At 41.5% G+C, this 15,931-nt stretch overlaps 2 protein-coding genes across 8 annotated transcripts in view; both read right to left on the bottom strand.

The window, feature by feature from the left end:
- Nucleotides 1-13,426, bottom strand: part of rasgrf2b (Ras protein-specific guanine nucleotide-releasing factor 2b) — a 36,669-nt gene extending 23,243 nt beyond the window's left edge. For 2 of the 4 annotated variants that reach the window (XM_020098988.2, XM_020098990.2), the window contains exons 1-2: nt 12,734-13,425; nt 1,142-1,248 (exon numbers count right to left, since the gene is read on the bottom strand). In XM_020098988.2, coding sequence (XP_019954547.1) covers nt 1,142-1,248; nt 12,734-13,009 — 383 coding nt within the window. In that variant the 5' untranslated portion in view covers nt 13,010-13,425. Of the gene's footprint in view, nt 1-1,141; nt 1,249-12,733 lie in introns of all 4 variants that reach the window. The other 2 variants (XM_020098989.2, XM_020098992.2) reach the window with 2 other exon arrangements.
- Nucleotides 13,427-14,254: 828 nt separating this feature from the next.
- msh3 (mutS homolog 3 (E. coli)) overlaps nt 14,255-15,931 on the bottom strand; it is a 34,487-nt gene continuing 32,810 nt past the window's right edge. For 2 of the 4 annotated variants that reach the window (XM_069523504.1, XM_069523503.1), the window contains exon 24: nt 14,255-14,618. In XM_069523504.1, coding sequence (XP_069379605.1) covers nt 14,540-14,618 — 79 coding nt within the window. In that variant the 3' untranslated portion in view covers nt 14,255-14,539. Of the gene's footprint in view, nt 14,619-14,651; nt 15,683-15,931 lie in introns of those variants that run through there. The other 2 variants (XM_069523502.1, XM_069523501.1) reach the window with 2 other exon arrangements.

The following is a 15,931-nucleotide window of genomic DNA, read 5'->3' as shown; positions in this document are numbered from 1 at the left end:
TGTCCACCACTGTGTGCAGAAAGTCGAATAGATGCTGCTGAATAAATCATATATATGCTTACAATATATGCTTATGTATTCTTATCTAATCTGTGGAAAGTGTTAAAGGACCACACTGAACAGTTTGGTATAATTTACCCTTTCAACATGTGTCTCTATATATTCCTGACGATAATGAGTTCAAGTGGATTCCATCATTTCCTATTATATCTGCAGCTAAAGGTTGATTCAGACTTGACACACTTGGTTTGAGTTTAATGCCACATATCACAAGTAACACCATATACTGTGGAGTTATTAGAGCTCAGAACATGAATAATTACTGAAGACCTAGCATGAATCTAAGGGGAAATTAACCTGAGGTTGTAAAGCAGCCACTTTGAAATATAATCAATACTCAAATGTAATTTATCTGTTTCAGATATTTTTTTAAACTAAGGTTGTTTTTTTCCTTAGTGAAGGTTGTTAACCAGCAACAACAGCTTTCAAACATCCAAGCTGCAACTGGATTCCAGATGCATATTGTCCCAACGTAACATCTTACTTAGTATATCAAGCAAGTTTCAACACTGAAATGAACTGAAAGTAAAGAAACAAATGAGAGTGTTTGAGTTTTCTTTGGAAAACATTGAGCTTTAGAGCAAATTATAGATAATTTATATTTAATGGCCCACAACATGCAGAAACTCTATGGTATTAATATTAATGCTAATGATAGTGTTAATATTTTGTCCATAAACTGTATCTAAGGTTGGAGGACTTATTTCGTCCCCTGTTGGCTGGTTGCAGTATAAGTCATGAATCCTGCCTCCTCCATGTTAGTGGTGGTACATGGAAAAATTACATAACACATAAATTCAAAGATGGTTTCTGTAATTTTAAGCAGTTTATATCACACAGATGTTTGTCCAAGTGCTCATTTTTATGGTAACTTTGGTTTTTATTAATTATTCAGTGGGAGGAAGTGGAGATGCCTCGTCCAGCTTTATATACAGTAAAACTGAGGTACGCAATAGGATGTGATGCAACATTTCCTTTCCAAAAAAAGGAAAAGGGAGAAAGGGCACATTTGGCTATGATAATAAACATTGTTCATATTAAACCCATGGGAAATACCCTTTAAATAATCCGATGTGTGTACCTGGCCTGCTGGATGGCCTCCACCCATTCATCACACTCACACTCCTCATCTGTCCGCAGCTCCAGAGGTTTCTGTCCATCGTGGCCAAACACAATGAGGAAGTAGTGCTGAAGAGAGAGAAAAATAAAATTGTTCATATTTGTGACCCTGGGACCGAATTGTTTTCAGTCGAGTCAGCAGTCTCGCTTGTACGGCACAAGATGTTTTGGCTGCTCATTTTCAGATGCTAGCCAAAGCTGATCAGGCATATGGTACAGACATATGGAAACATTACTTTCAAGTGCATCCTCTTTTCACACTCTTTCCTTGCCCAGATTCATTCCGTATAAAAGGTCCGCAGCCCTTAAATGAACCAAGCAGACACAGAGGAGGACAAGGCGGAGGAGGGGGGAGGGTAGGTGGGTGGGTGGGTGGATCAGCACACGACAGAGTTATTTGCTCGCAGAAATAAAACATCACGTCTCGTCCGGGCCTCCTCTCTCCACCAGCCTATTGTCATCACCATCAATTAGCCGGCTCGCTCTGTCTCCCTCTTGTTTCCCGTCTGTCTCTCTTATTATTCTGATAAGTTTCCCCAAGTATCTGCCTTTTAAAATACTTCCCCCGTCTCACACACAGATATGCGCAGCACACACAACTAAAACACCAGACATTATATCAAGCGATAGAGGCTTTTATTCAGATGGTCATGTCCTGGAGCACTGGGTTACCAGAAGAGCTGCTATTCTTAGTCAGGGAAAACCGAGAAGACTGAGCTCTACATAGCCTTTCTCTCTCCTCCTCTCTTCTTTTCTCTTCATCCAACCACCTCTTTCCTCCTCCCTCTCTCTTTGCACTTCACCTATCATCCCACTCCGCCTCCTCTGCCCATGCAGCTCCACCAGCATCCTCACTTCTCTTGTTGTCAGAAGCCACTCCACCACCACCACCACCACCTCCTCCTCCTCCTCCTCCTCCTCCTCCTCCTCCTCCACCATCTCCACATCCCTTCATCTCTTTGTGTCTCTCTCAGTCAGGATTCAGTGAACCAAACTGAGTCCCGAAAAGGGACGATTACCCTGCAGGAGGATGGACGGGCTTTGGCCCCTGTGCAAAGGAGATGGGTCTGAGATAGAGTCACCAAGGTTACTGGAACAAACGCACACAACATTTGTACAGCGATCCTTGGTAAGACACTGACTTATATTAATTGTGAACAGCCAAACCCAAACTTAAACCTAACCTCAATTTGCAACCTTCACCAGGACCTCAGCGTTGTAGTCCTCGTTGGTGCCCATGGCGATGATGGGTTGTGAAAAGATCACTTTTTATGCCAAAAACAGTAACAAAATTGTGACAACTCGCACACACACATGCACACACACTGCTTTTCATGCATCTTTCATTTCGATTCACTGGCTGGCTGAGGTTTATTACATCAACAATAATCTGTGCTCTAACAGTGTTTGACAGGGAGGAAGAGAGAGAAGGGTAGAAAGAGAAGACAGAGAGAAAGAGAAAAGACTTGTTACATAATATTTCTTAACCGAGTACATTTCTAAATTGTGTCACTACATAACAAGAAATCATTTCCATGGCAACCCAATATCTGACGCTTCTGCTGCACTTCCATTTTCTGCTTTTCAGTGCTGCCTCTATTCATTGAATGCTTTTATTGATACATCCTTTTGCCACTTTAGACACGAGGAGGAGGAACCCTTCAGTGGGAAACCAAACAATTTTGGTAAATGCAGATTTTAGAGCTAATCTGAGCCCTATGTTATCTGGTGTATTTATAAGGTTTAGAGATTTTTACCATTCACATTACGTGTATGTATGACAATTTATCTGCCTTGTACAGCTTTTAAATGAAATTAAATACAAGAGTGCTATAATCAGATCTTATACTTATAGATTAAAGTAGCTTTACCACAATATTAAAAACATTATTCAACATTAATACAGCAGCCAATAAGCATTTTCTATATAAAGGGATAGTGGGGCTATGGTTCTAAGCAGAGAATGGAGTCGCACTCCCTCTGTGTGTGTTTTCACTTCTTTGTTTTGGTAACCAGTCCAGGCACGTGTCACCTCCCTGTGAAACTGTCGGCTCTCCCGGCGTAATAAAGCAAAGAGGCGACGGCCCCGATCAACAGTGACGTAAACATGACACCCGGATGGACACATTCATTTTCATTGTAAAAACACCTGTCCCTAACACAATCACTAACACACCATGGTGCTGCTGGGGATAAAAAGCACTGCAGCTACACATACTGTACATACAGCTAGGCTAATGATGCTAGCCATGCAAACTAGCTGCTTGCCATCATGCATTGTGCTGAGAATGTACATGCATGCATGCCACAGACAGCTGGTGGCAGCAGAGTGGTTTTGCAGTGTCCTTGCATCCATCTAGCAAATATGGGTATAAAAATGCAGATTATATGCTTAGGAATCCAGTTTGCAAATATATTATGGGAAGTGAAATGCATTCACCACTGTTGTTAGACCTCAAGGATACATAGAATATGAAAAGCACATGTTGACATACATGGTAATTGGGTGAAACATTGGTATTATTTTTTGTTGAATTGAATTCCTGTTCCCAAGATACTTTACATAATGTGGGTGTTGTTCACTCTTCTTGAGTCTCCTGTTCTACTCTCTGCTTGACATTCGTTAAAGTTGCCAGTTTGTGGGTTCAAATGTTTTCAACTACTACTGTATATTATCACTACTTGCTGCAGCAGTGACCCATATACCCTCAGGCAGTCATTAAAGTGTAATGGTATATCATCCTATACAGGAGATTTTGCATTATGCTGGACCTCGTGGCATTAATGCACTGCACCGAGTTACACTGTAACTGTGTCCTCATTAGACGCAGCAAGAGTTCTAACTCCCTCTGAGCTGTAAACACACAGTTCCCTAACTCTACAGTACCATTCAGCTCAACCAGCTCACTCTCCCTTCATATCGGCTCAAACGTACCCTCCATGCCTCGGGGCCGTCACTGTACTGTAAGAAATTTCATTAAGACAAATAAAGACAGAGAGGAGAAGTAGAAGAGACAAAAAGACAGATTCTTTCCTACACTTACACTCTTAACGACCGATTTACCACCTGAAACCTTTTTTTTTCTCCTGAGAAACGGCCATTATAGAAAATGAGAGTGTGCGACTGACAGCGTGACACAAAGTGCGTTTTAACACCACAGAGCAAGACACAGACACAATGAAGGGCAGCAAATGTTATTATCCAGACGCAATTTCAGGTCAGTCATTCAAAACTGCCTGCCGTGAGAACAGATGTGTCAAGTGAGAAGTTCTGACAACTTTATACTGTCCAACAGAGACTGAACATTGGGAAATGAATACCTCCTACAAACACACCTTAGGGTTCATGGTATATCTGTGTTGAATATACCTTTATTCCCTATTGAAGATTGAAGAGTTTAACATGGAACTGGACTTATTTGTAATAGATTCATTTGGGAAACGATGGTTGAAGAATCAGAATAATATCTGTAAATATTTAAAGGCGGAGAGGACATAATCACTGTTGGGATTCACTGATGATTAGGGACTGGAATTGCCACTAATGATACAACACTGCTGTCTACTTTGGTATCTGCGCTGATGAGAGGACTAATTATGTTGTACAATAACTAGTCTAGTTTTTTTTTTTTTTAATCTTTTCTTGACTCTGCCTCTCCGCATTTGAAAGCAGCATTTAACAGCTTGGATGTTGTGCACTTCAGTGGGTAGAAAGAGGCATGTGCACTGAACATGTAAAAGGATTGATCCCCATTCGGGCTGTGTATACACTCAAAGGCTGAATGACAATAAAGAAACAGCACAGTCACATAGAGCACTCTCTGTATAGTGTATATAGGTTAAGTACTGTACTATTACAAAGCAGAAGGGCATCAAAGAAGTACTGCGTTTCTGCCATGAAGGATCCAATACAACATTTACAAATGTTCCACACAGAGATTTTTACCAGTATGCAGTGGTGGAGCTAGGATTTTTCTAGATCAGGGGCCATAAAGGGGCCACAATTTAACCAGAGGGGCCAATTATATGACCAACAACCATGCTCAATTTTCTGATTCAGTAAAGTGCTCATTTTAATCATTACTTGTTTACTGTTGTCTCTATAGCTTTTAGCAAAGCCACACATCTCTGACATGTGTTCCTTGTTCAGACACATTGTTTATTTAAAAGTAAGTTTAAACAAATTGTCCTGTGTATTGTTGGTATTCATAATAAGTGACAAGTTTATTCAAAATAAGACTACGAAAGGAAAGGGGTACTTCAGGGGCCAATCAGATTCAAGCTGGGGTCAGTGCCCCCTGGCCCCACCCCTGGATCTGCCCCTGTGTTTTTGCCTACTGAACTAAAACAAAAATAATGTGAATTTGATGTTCAGTGTAATGTTTAATTAGTTTCAAATGTCTGCTGTTTTCATTATACACTTTAATTAGTAGAAACCAGCAGCTGAGTAGAACAGTAAAAACCTGTAGTACAGTAAATGACAGTAAATGGGCTCATACACACATACCCACAGGCATTGGTGATTAAAATAAAAGTAAGAGAATAAGGTTTGCCATTCAATGACACCTATTAAATGAATATCAGCAATGACTCCCAAAGCTGCACTGTGTTTTCTCCTTTTATTATCAACAGCATGTAAGTACCTTTTAAACACAAACCCAATTCAAAGCTTACGGGAGCTTTAGCAGCAGGTAGCTCACAAAGATACATTATTGTGCGACTGCCTTGTTTCATCTGATATACTGTGTTTTATCAGAAACTGTACGTTAATATCAATGTCAAACCACAAAGGTTGGCCTTATTTTCTAAAACCAAACGTTCCCTTGCTAAAATATATTTCTGAGCTGTGGAGGAAAGCAATCACAGTTTGGCTTTATCTTGTGTGTTTGCAGATAATCTCTGACCACGTTCAGAGCAACAGTAGGTTTTTGTCTCATCTTTTTCCTGAGATCTATACGTGCTGATTACACGAAGGAAGTGGAAGAAAATCATTACGAAGCTGCTTTAAAACTCGGCTTCACTGGAAGCCGCTGTGTCTCCACCTTTGCACTGCATGCTCCCACGAATCGGGCTCCACACAATGATCCCACAAGTCCCACAGGGTGATAATTACCATTACAGAGAAATACAACAGAGACCAGATTCATGTGTTTGTTAGAGGAAGTGATATAATCCATAAACTGGATTCCCTCTATGTGTGCGTGGGTGTATGTGGGAGTATATGCACCACGTGGTGTCTTCTTGAAAAGAATGGAACAAAACAGAGTAAGATACCATAAAAAAAACACATGCAATAGTGAGTGATTAACACAACAGGGAAAATCAAACCTCCTGTCGTCAGCATGGTTCATGAGGGGGAACACAATGTCTCAGACATATCAACAAACATGGTCACAACAAATTTCAGTTCTTTCATCTGAGAACACAGGGTATGTAATCATTCTACAGAAACAAGAAACAAATAATCTTTAATCGATTAAGAGCATAGCTTTTTCATAATTTCCATAAAAAGCCTACATTATTACCCTTTTACGAGAGTTAAGTCCGATACTGACATAACAAAAGTCATTGTTGAGAAGAAGCCCTGGGAAGATTACTTGGAGGAAGAAGTGGTGTGAGGTTACTTTTCACACCCACCAGTTTTCAGGATCAGACTCTCAATCTCCTCTTTCTATTCCTCTCATTTCTCAACTCCTGTCGTGCTCCCACAGGGGCAGTAATGTCTCTTTGTACGTAGCGCGGCTTCATGAAATGCTCCGATGACAAGAACAAAGAAACTGCGGCTGTTGTTAAAACCCTGTGTGTTCAACAATATAAATCTTACCACCACAGGCTGCACACCCATTCATCTTCGACAACACCATGAATTATGCATTAGCTTTTAATAGGTGGCCAGATGTCTTCCATAATATTTGCCATAATAAATAAAGTAGTACAAAGAACAAAACCATGTTCTTTCTTGAGCATTAAAATTTATGAAAATATGCTGTTGTTAAAATAACTGTTGTTCTTGCACGACTTAGATGAGATTTATATACATGTGTCTAATGATTATAAGGCTATAGACATTGGCTTACAGAAGACGTGGTGTAATCACTCATCTTAGCTTTAGCAGCTGAAAAGTTTTAAAAACCTCACAACAAGTCAGAAGGAGGTCACCGCAACCAGCCAGGAAATGGTCTGGCACATAAACGCTGTAAAACCACTAAACCTGGGTCTTTACACGTTTGACAGGGTTATTCACTAATTACTGTTAATTAATGAGCTTTAGAGCGACAGGTTGGTGGATTTTAGTATTTCTTTCAAATGCCTCATTTTCCTTAGTTTGAGGAAAGCCATCATAAATATATATATAGTATAAAACCCAACACGTGGCAGATTGTTCTTCATCTCTCTAGAGTTTAAATGTCCCTGTTCTCTCCGTAAAAGAGTTGTTTCCTGTAGCTGCAGCTTTACTTTATGTAACCACTCAATTCAACTAATGATGTGGCAGCGAATGTGAAATCACTGGTTCAACTTCCTACATCCTGCTGTTTTCTCATTGCCCTGCATGCTGTTCACTTCCTCCAGAGACCCCCCCCACACACACACACACACACACCCACACACACCCACACACACACACAGCTATCACTCATACACACACTGTATACAACTTGTTGTGCTTGCCTCATAATACTGTGATCAGGGATTACCTGTTCGTTTATCCGGAGATTAAACTGATTGCTCCCCTCCTCCATGGTTTACTTTCACCACTGTCCTCCTCACTCTACATATAGGTCAAAAAACACACGCACATGTAATAAAGCCACACATTTTTTCTCCCATCGTACACGTGTTGTGGTTGGATGCTTCTTTAAAGTTCTCACCTCTGCTCGAATCAACCCTGACACTGACACAGACACAGCTCTCCTGACAGGCTGATCAACATGCTGCAACATTTTCATATCATGTTGCTATTTTGCAGAGAAAGAATCAGCAAATCTGCAGCAGAAAATATTAGAATTATTTGTCAAGTCCACAACTTTACAGCGTACAAACAAAATGCATTATGTCACTCAATCCTGCGAAAGGCACCACAAGTTGTAAACACATCACCATACACACCTGGTATGGTGATGTGGTTATCGAAACATTCAGTTTAGCTGTAAAATGTTTCACAGACCCCCTACTCACACACACTAATAGTACATGTGCAGCTATCAGACCTGGACAGGAGTTTTCAAATACACTTTAACCTAATATGGATTTTGTGTCATAATATAATGAGCTTTCAAATTCAGGCATTAAACAACTATTTAAAAATCACACTAACTCCAATGTATCGAAAATAAAAAATACTCGACACATTGAAAAAAACGATGGCCTTATCATAAATCGTAAGTCCAAGGACACCCGCTGGTTCCAGGGTCCTGAGATATGGCTGCTTTAATCATCACTGTGTTTAACAGATTTTGAACTTTGGACACAGATTTCCTGGGGTTTCAAAGCTCGATGCAGTCTCCTGGCTCTAGCTCCACATTAGACACAAACATGAGAGTGACATCCTCATCTCACTCTGAAAGAAAACTACATAACAATTTCTTTTTCTTCCAACTGTATGTAATATATATAAATATTACATGCTTAAACATTAGAAACCTGAATATTGTTGTTGTATCTGGAGTATTTTTTTATTCATCCTCATTGACCACACTTTGATTAGTGCAGCTTTTAAAATAAAAGAGAAAGACTGAAGACAGATGCCAGTTTTAAATTTGTATCCAAAAGTACTGAGGTCTGTAATGGCTCCAACACTTGAAAATGAAAAGCAGCCTGCAGAGGGAAAGCAGATCAGACTCATACAGCACCACAGGAAGAGCTGGTTCCTTAATGCAGATGATCAGTGAGAGCAGCAGCGAAAATGTGACGTTGTGAGAGGAGCATTTAGAGCGAGAGGAGTTTTCTAATGAAAATAATTACACACACACACACACACACACACACACACACACACATCAGGGCGTCGGTGCTCGCACTTCAGCTCCAAAGGGTCATCCCACATTTTCCCGCATCAACTCTAATGAGAAGAGAGGCTTTGAAAACAACCCTGTGCGTCTCCAGCTCAATGAAAACACACTTTATTAAAGCCGGTGCAGCCACATCCAACGACACTGAACCAACCTGCTCCAAGGTTCTAATGAAACTGTCTCTTTCACTGCACTACAGCCACGAGCCTCACACATGGATAAAGAAGACGTCACAGATTCTAACCCCCTTTACAGACAATTTGTCCGTCCCTTTTAAAGCATCCTTGGTGACAGTGATGAGACATTAGTTGTGGAAACATGAACATGGTTCCTCTTCAATAGATACAAAAGGCTGGTTTTAAAAATTTTACACATGAACTGCCTCCCTGCTCAAACCCGAAGATTGGATCAAAGGTTTTGCTGCAGTGATCTGGATGCTTTGGACAGCAACACTGAAGCTATTTAAAGGTAGATATTAGCAGTTTACTTGATGTATCAGCAGCATGAACACAAATCATTAATCTCCACATTTGTCCAAAACATTAACAAATCAGCAGGTAGTTAGTCTTATGGGCGCCTCTTCCAAGAAGGTTATTTTTTTCACTCCTGTTCGATTGTTTGTTAGGAAGATAACACAAAACCTACAAGAGTGATAGCAGGAAACTTAGTGGAAGGATGTGGTGTTGGTCAGGAAGGAACCCATTGAGTTTTGGTGCTAATCCAGGTTGCCAGTCCCAGTTGACAATGAGCAAGAGGCGGGTACAACCTGGACACACCGCCAGTGCATCGCAGGGCCGACTTACAGAGACAAACAACCAATCACACGCACATTCAGAGTCTCCAGTTACCTTAATCTCAGTCTGCAAAATTGTGCTTTGCACCTCAGAGCCGTCGTACCGAACCTGTTCCTCAGACTGAAACATTAGTTTCATCACCAGTTCATGATGTCAAGCTGTCATCAGCTTTTTGTGTTTAATACTCAATCTAGGGAAATCAGGGGAAGACAAATATCTAACTGAACTGACCAAAAGCTGACAAAAACTTTGTTTTCTAAACGTGTCGGGAAAAATGAAGAAATAAACCTTTGAGATATTGATTTGCTTTTTATTACAACACGACAAACAGCCTTTAGAGAAACAAACACCTGGCCTTTGAATCTCTCAGCAAATTGTGACATTGGAGTGGCATTCTGGAAACAGAGAGTTGGTAGCGTCTCCACTTGTTCATGGCCTCTCATGAACTCTCTCTGGGATCAATAACCGACCCGACACCTGGCGACGGGAGGAGGGATAATTTGACAATTATTTTTGCCATTTACACACACGTGTTCCCATCAGCAGTGCACGTCTAGTCGCTGTGGAAACCATTCAGGCCAGTGTGAACACTCTCCTAAATTATTTGAAGGGCTTGTGTCTATCTGAGAGTGAGACAGAGGGAGTGAGCGGGCGGCGGTGGCTGTGTGTTATTTGTGTGGTCGCATTGTGGTTCACTGTGGGGGTGTGATACTGCGGGTTGCTGGCAGCCTCACTTGACTGTGCAGCGAAACAGTGAAGAGGAAGAGCGACTGATGGAGAGATGGAGGCCTTTGTCTAGAAGATCTAGATTCTTCCTGACTGACATTTGATTATCAAACACACACACACACGCACCTCATAAGCCCAACAAAATGCCACCGTTATTTGGTTTCCTCCCCGTTTGCATATGTAGTAATAGAGTTTCAGCCGCAGGCAGATTGGAAATAGCCCTAATTAAACATCACAGCTGTAGAGTGAGAGTGAGACAGCGTAGAAAGAGGATAAAATGAGATCATGAAGGACGAGCTGGGAAACATCAGGAGAGGCAGGTTCTACGCTCACATCCACGTCAGCGGTCGGAGCCACGTGTAGTTTTTTTTCCCCTCGAAAAGAGAATTATTTTATCCTTTCATGATCATTCATAACAAACCCATTGGAGAAATAAAGACAAACTCTTCATGTGTTGCTTGATTAAAACCACACTTAGTGGCTCCTCCATCTGCAGACATCTGGAATGAGTTGTCTTTTCTACACATTTAAAGAGACGGGTCCACTGTGCAAGAACATCTTTGGAGATTCATTTTTCCGTTTGATGGTGATTGGCAGCCATTTTTAACCACTCTTCAAACTTCCATGTGATTGCATCCACTCAACGTCTCCTCAATACTTTCTTAAACTGTGACAGGTCAATTCTCTTTCCTCTTCACATTCCTCCCAGTGTATTTCAACGGGCACGATGCCTGTGCACACACATGCTCACAGTTCCCGAGGCCAACTGAGCAGAAATCAGTGGGTATTCTCTGTTACATTAGAATACAACTCATGAATATATTCACAAAGACCGATTCTACGAGTGATGAAACCTCATTGATGTGATTTGTGACCATTAAATATGCATTCATTTTTAGGGTTTTTTTTATGAAAAGCACAATTATTTGTGCAAACGGTAAATCAAATGTTTCCTAGCAACAAGCTCTTCCTACCTGTCGGAGCAACAATACTGAGGCAACTGCAAGGAGCACAGCCACTGACATGTTTCACCAAAATATTTTACTGCACACATCACAGCTCTACAGGTACAAAATGCCAGAACCTTTTTACAGACCAGCAGCATTGAAGAGAGGGTCAACTAATACTAATTCTTTCCATAGTACAGTTCAGACAACAGGTTTCTGAAAACACTAAATGTGCCACACTGCAGTGAATGAAGCATCTAGAATATTTCTATATGATGTAATGTTAGGGAATATAAAACGTGGCATCCTGGGAATAAATATTTCATTCAATATAAAATGCATCCAGGAGGAAAAAGTGTTTTCTTACTTTGTAGCATTCATAGGGTTAAATACAGGAACCTGTTGCTGCATTGAGCCTCCCACCGTCTGACTTGTAATAAATTTGACATTGAGCTAAAAAGAAATTGCTGCTTAGAATAATCGTATTTGCATCATGAAAATGCAACATATTTGCAGGTTCAAACTCGGAAATGAGGAATATTCTGTAGTAACTGGCCAGCAACAGAAAGCAAATATATTTTCACAGTTTGCTCACAGGTAAGGAGCTTATTTGTGGATCAGAAAAAGAAATGCAGGAGCTGTGTTGTGCTGTAACTGCTCCTGCATGTTCTCTGCTACCAGCCTACTCCCATTTGCATCTGAATCCTTGGAGGATGGTCACCTGCTCAGGGAGGATGCACTGGAGCTCTTAATGCTGCAGGGCTTTCTGTAGAGAGCTGAGAGCCAGACACTTTGTGCTGCATAGTAGCCAACAAAAGAGTCAGTTTGATTTTGAGGAAACTTTCTGATCATGTATATTCTTGTTGTTGATTCTTGTTATTTTTAAAGTACAGAATTGGTGAATAGAGTTTATGTGAAAACCACAGCAGGTTACCTCTGAGGTATTGTGTTGTCTGTTGCCATGCATCAGTTTGTTCCTCACACTCATGTCATGTGAAGTTGTACAGACAGATGTGATGAGATGTGGAGACGAGTCCACTGACTGCTGGGGTTTAGCGCTCTCTCTCTCTCTCACCTGTTTCTCCAGAGCTTCTCTCACCGTGGTGGACATCTTGGGCGCCGGCGCGCGCTCGCAGGTGCATCCTTCCAACAGGTAAATCCCTGCAGGTCTCGCGCTCTGCTCGTTCTCGAAGTAGAACAGTATATTCTGGTACAAGGCGAAGAACTTCTCGTGCCAGCGGCTGTTCTCCGCCGTCTTCTTGCTCAGGTACCCGCGCTTGGTGCCCTCTTTACGCGCGACCACCGACAGAAACAGCGCGTGTCCCTCGTTGTAGCGCACGCTCTTCTGCATCTCGACGACCGGTTTTGGGGGGGGAGAGAGTAAAGTGGGACAAGTCCGCAGTTTTCACCGCGAGTCCATGTCCGTGGTGTTGCGTGTTAACTGTCCCACCGAGGGACGCGCGGCTCAGCTGCGCCGTTGCGCACGGAAAAGTTGCCCCGCTGACGGAAGCGTCTCCGCAGAGGAACTCATAGCAGGATGAAGATGTCAGAGTCCCACGAGCGTTAGAATTAATCCATTCTGATGGTCGGACACATGAACGAGTGAGAAGCGGAGAGGTCGTTCACAGAGGGACGAACCCTCAAGTGGACAAACACTGACAGGAGCGCAGACCCTTTAAAGCTATGTGTCAGTGGTTCGATCGCTCTCTCTCTCTCTCCCTAACACACTCACACTCTCACACAGTGTCTCTCTCTCTTTCTCTCTCTGGTGATGGGAGCTGATCTTGGAGTTGGCGGAATTAAAGGCGGAGCATGAGTGGGTGAGAGAGATGGAGATGTGAGGTCGAGTCAAATGTTGTGATTTGTTTCTGCATTATTAATAGCGTAGGATTCAGAGCGCACATGAATACATTAATAATAGGTAAAGAACAATAATAGGTAAAGAACAATAAGACAAACCCCAGTGAGGCTAAACATTTAAAAAACCTGTATGTTAAAATCTATCTCCTTCACACTTTCTACTCTTTTTATTTTATCTCACATTAAAGTCTGTTTAAAGGTCGTTTGGGCTCTGGGGGGGAAGCTGCCTCAAGTCGAATAAACTGGCTCAAGAGCAGACATAGGGGGATGAAGAGTCTAAAGATGGCAGAATAAATCTGAGGCTAAACAGGTTTAAAAACATGAGCTCATCCGGCCTGTGAAGCCCACCGCTCATCTGGGGACGGTCACACATACCTGAATGTGGCAGTGTCAACCCTTCGCCTCTCGTTTAGCTCCGACCTGTGTGAGCGAGGGAGAGGATAAAACATTCACTTCACTAGGAAAAGCAAATCTGCAGGATGGCTGCTCCTGGACTTTAACCGTGGCCTCTACTTGCATAACATACCTGAAACTCAACTGTCTGTGCTTGAGTTGCATTGTGGGTGATGTAGGCAACCCATGTGGACAAGGATGAAGAATGTGTGGGATTAAAAACAGATGACACCTCTGGTTCGTTTTTCCTCTTTTGTTTGTTTTGTTGCTTTTTAAAAATATCCAACATGACTTGGAAAAAGGTTTTGGAGGTGAAATATTAAAACAACAATCTCTGACAATCAAAGATTTAAGTTTTCTTTACTCAACCACCAAACACATGAAGTCACATATCGTCTGGTTGGTAAAAATCTACATCAGCCTGTTTAGACAATTCAGTTACAGTACAGATGATGGTGAGAACCTGAGATAGATAAAAATCCTTATCATACAACTGCTTTTCTCCTTCAGCACCAAGCCTTCTGTGAAACAGGCTTTGTAATCATCATGTGTAATCATCTTTCATCATGTTGATTCACAGACAGCCAAGTTCTCTCCTCTTCATGTGTTGACGTCTGCTGCAGCTTTGTCAGTTTGACCGCTGCCACTCCAGGAGGGAGGATTTGTCTGCGATGCTCCAAAGATCCAACAGAAGTTTCACTTTGCTCCTAGAGAGATGGAGGGAAAGACACAGAGACGTTGCTTAAACAAAGTTCTTTGTACAAAACAAGTCTTGATCCTCACACAGGCGCCTATGTGAGTCTAAACACGTCTCACACACAGCTGTGTGAGGGAGCAATAAAATCCCTGTTCTTAACCTCCGACCAGAAGCACAACTCCTCTGTGTACGATTATTGTGTACTCAGCGCAGCTTCACTCCAACAACGGGCAAACATTTCATATAGTGAGGATTACTCTGACAGAGCGGTATGGCTATGTGTGTGTGTGTGTGTATTGACAGATACTGTATTTCATATGGTGAGGATTACTGAGGGAGTGAGAGCGGCACTCCCAGCAGGCTGTCTGTTACCAAGTGGCAATGCCATGTACAAATGTATAGACACAGAAGTGTGTATTTAGAGAAAGTTCAATGTGCTGACACTTTGACTGTGAAGGACTCAGAATTAGTCGTATTCCAGCTTCCTAACTCACTCAACATGTGCCTGCAGAGCAAGGTTTACTATTATAGAAAGAAAATATCCCAGGGACAATTTGTATGAATTCTGTAGTTTCAATTTACAGGCAATGCAATCAGTCAGATTTATCATCAACAATAAGTTACACTGTATGTTGTATTTGTATGTTCACTTTTATATATAATGTTTCCAATATTTATTTTCCTCTAAATATATTTTTGCGCGCACATTTGGTGACGGTTTTTTGGTTTATTGCAATGCACTGTAATGTGAGCATCAGTTCAAAAATACAAAATCGCATCTCTGCTATAGAAAAACTACGCTACAAATTAAAAGGACGTATTAGCGGAATCATACGCTATATTTCCCTGTAGTTGACTGAACATCCAATTAAGACATCATGAGAATTCTTGGAGAACATGTAAACTTAAATTAGACCTTTCAGACCAGAAGACTTCCTGTCACAAACCTGCCTGTCGCTCACTTGATCTCTCTGTCGCTCTCTCTCCTCTGTGCAAAGTCCATCAGGTGACAAACTCCGAGCTGCTCTGTTGAGCTGTATTCCGTCGGATTTTCTGTGACTTCTGGTACATTTTCTTGTTCAGATGTGTCAGCACAAGTATGAAATCAAGTTCATTTGAGAGTTAAATTCTAAATAAACATTAATTTAATGTCGCTGGAGCTTTAACTCCAAGTTTTCATCCACCAGGCTCCATTTGTGCTTAATAATATTAGAGAAACTCTCCAAAAACACAAGAGTAGGATATTTGATGATCTGTTGTAGGGTTTAAATGCTACGCTAAGCAAATTTGTATTTCACTTCAATAAAGTTGGGGGACTTGAGA

This window comes from Paralichthys olivaceus, chromosome 4 (genome assembly GCF_024713975.1).
Source record: "Paralichthys olivaceus isolate ysfri-2021 chromosome 4, ASM2471397v2, whole genome shotgun sequence".
Taxonomy (NCBI): Eukaryota; Metazoa; Chordata; class Actinopteri; order Pleuronectiformes; family Paralichthyidae; genus Paralichthys; species Paralichthys olivaceus.
Note: the sequence above shows the minus strand (reverse complement) of the source record. Positions and strands in the feature narration are given on the sequence as shown.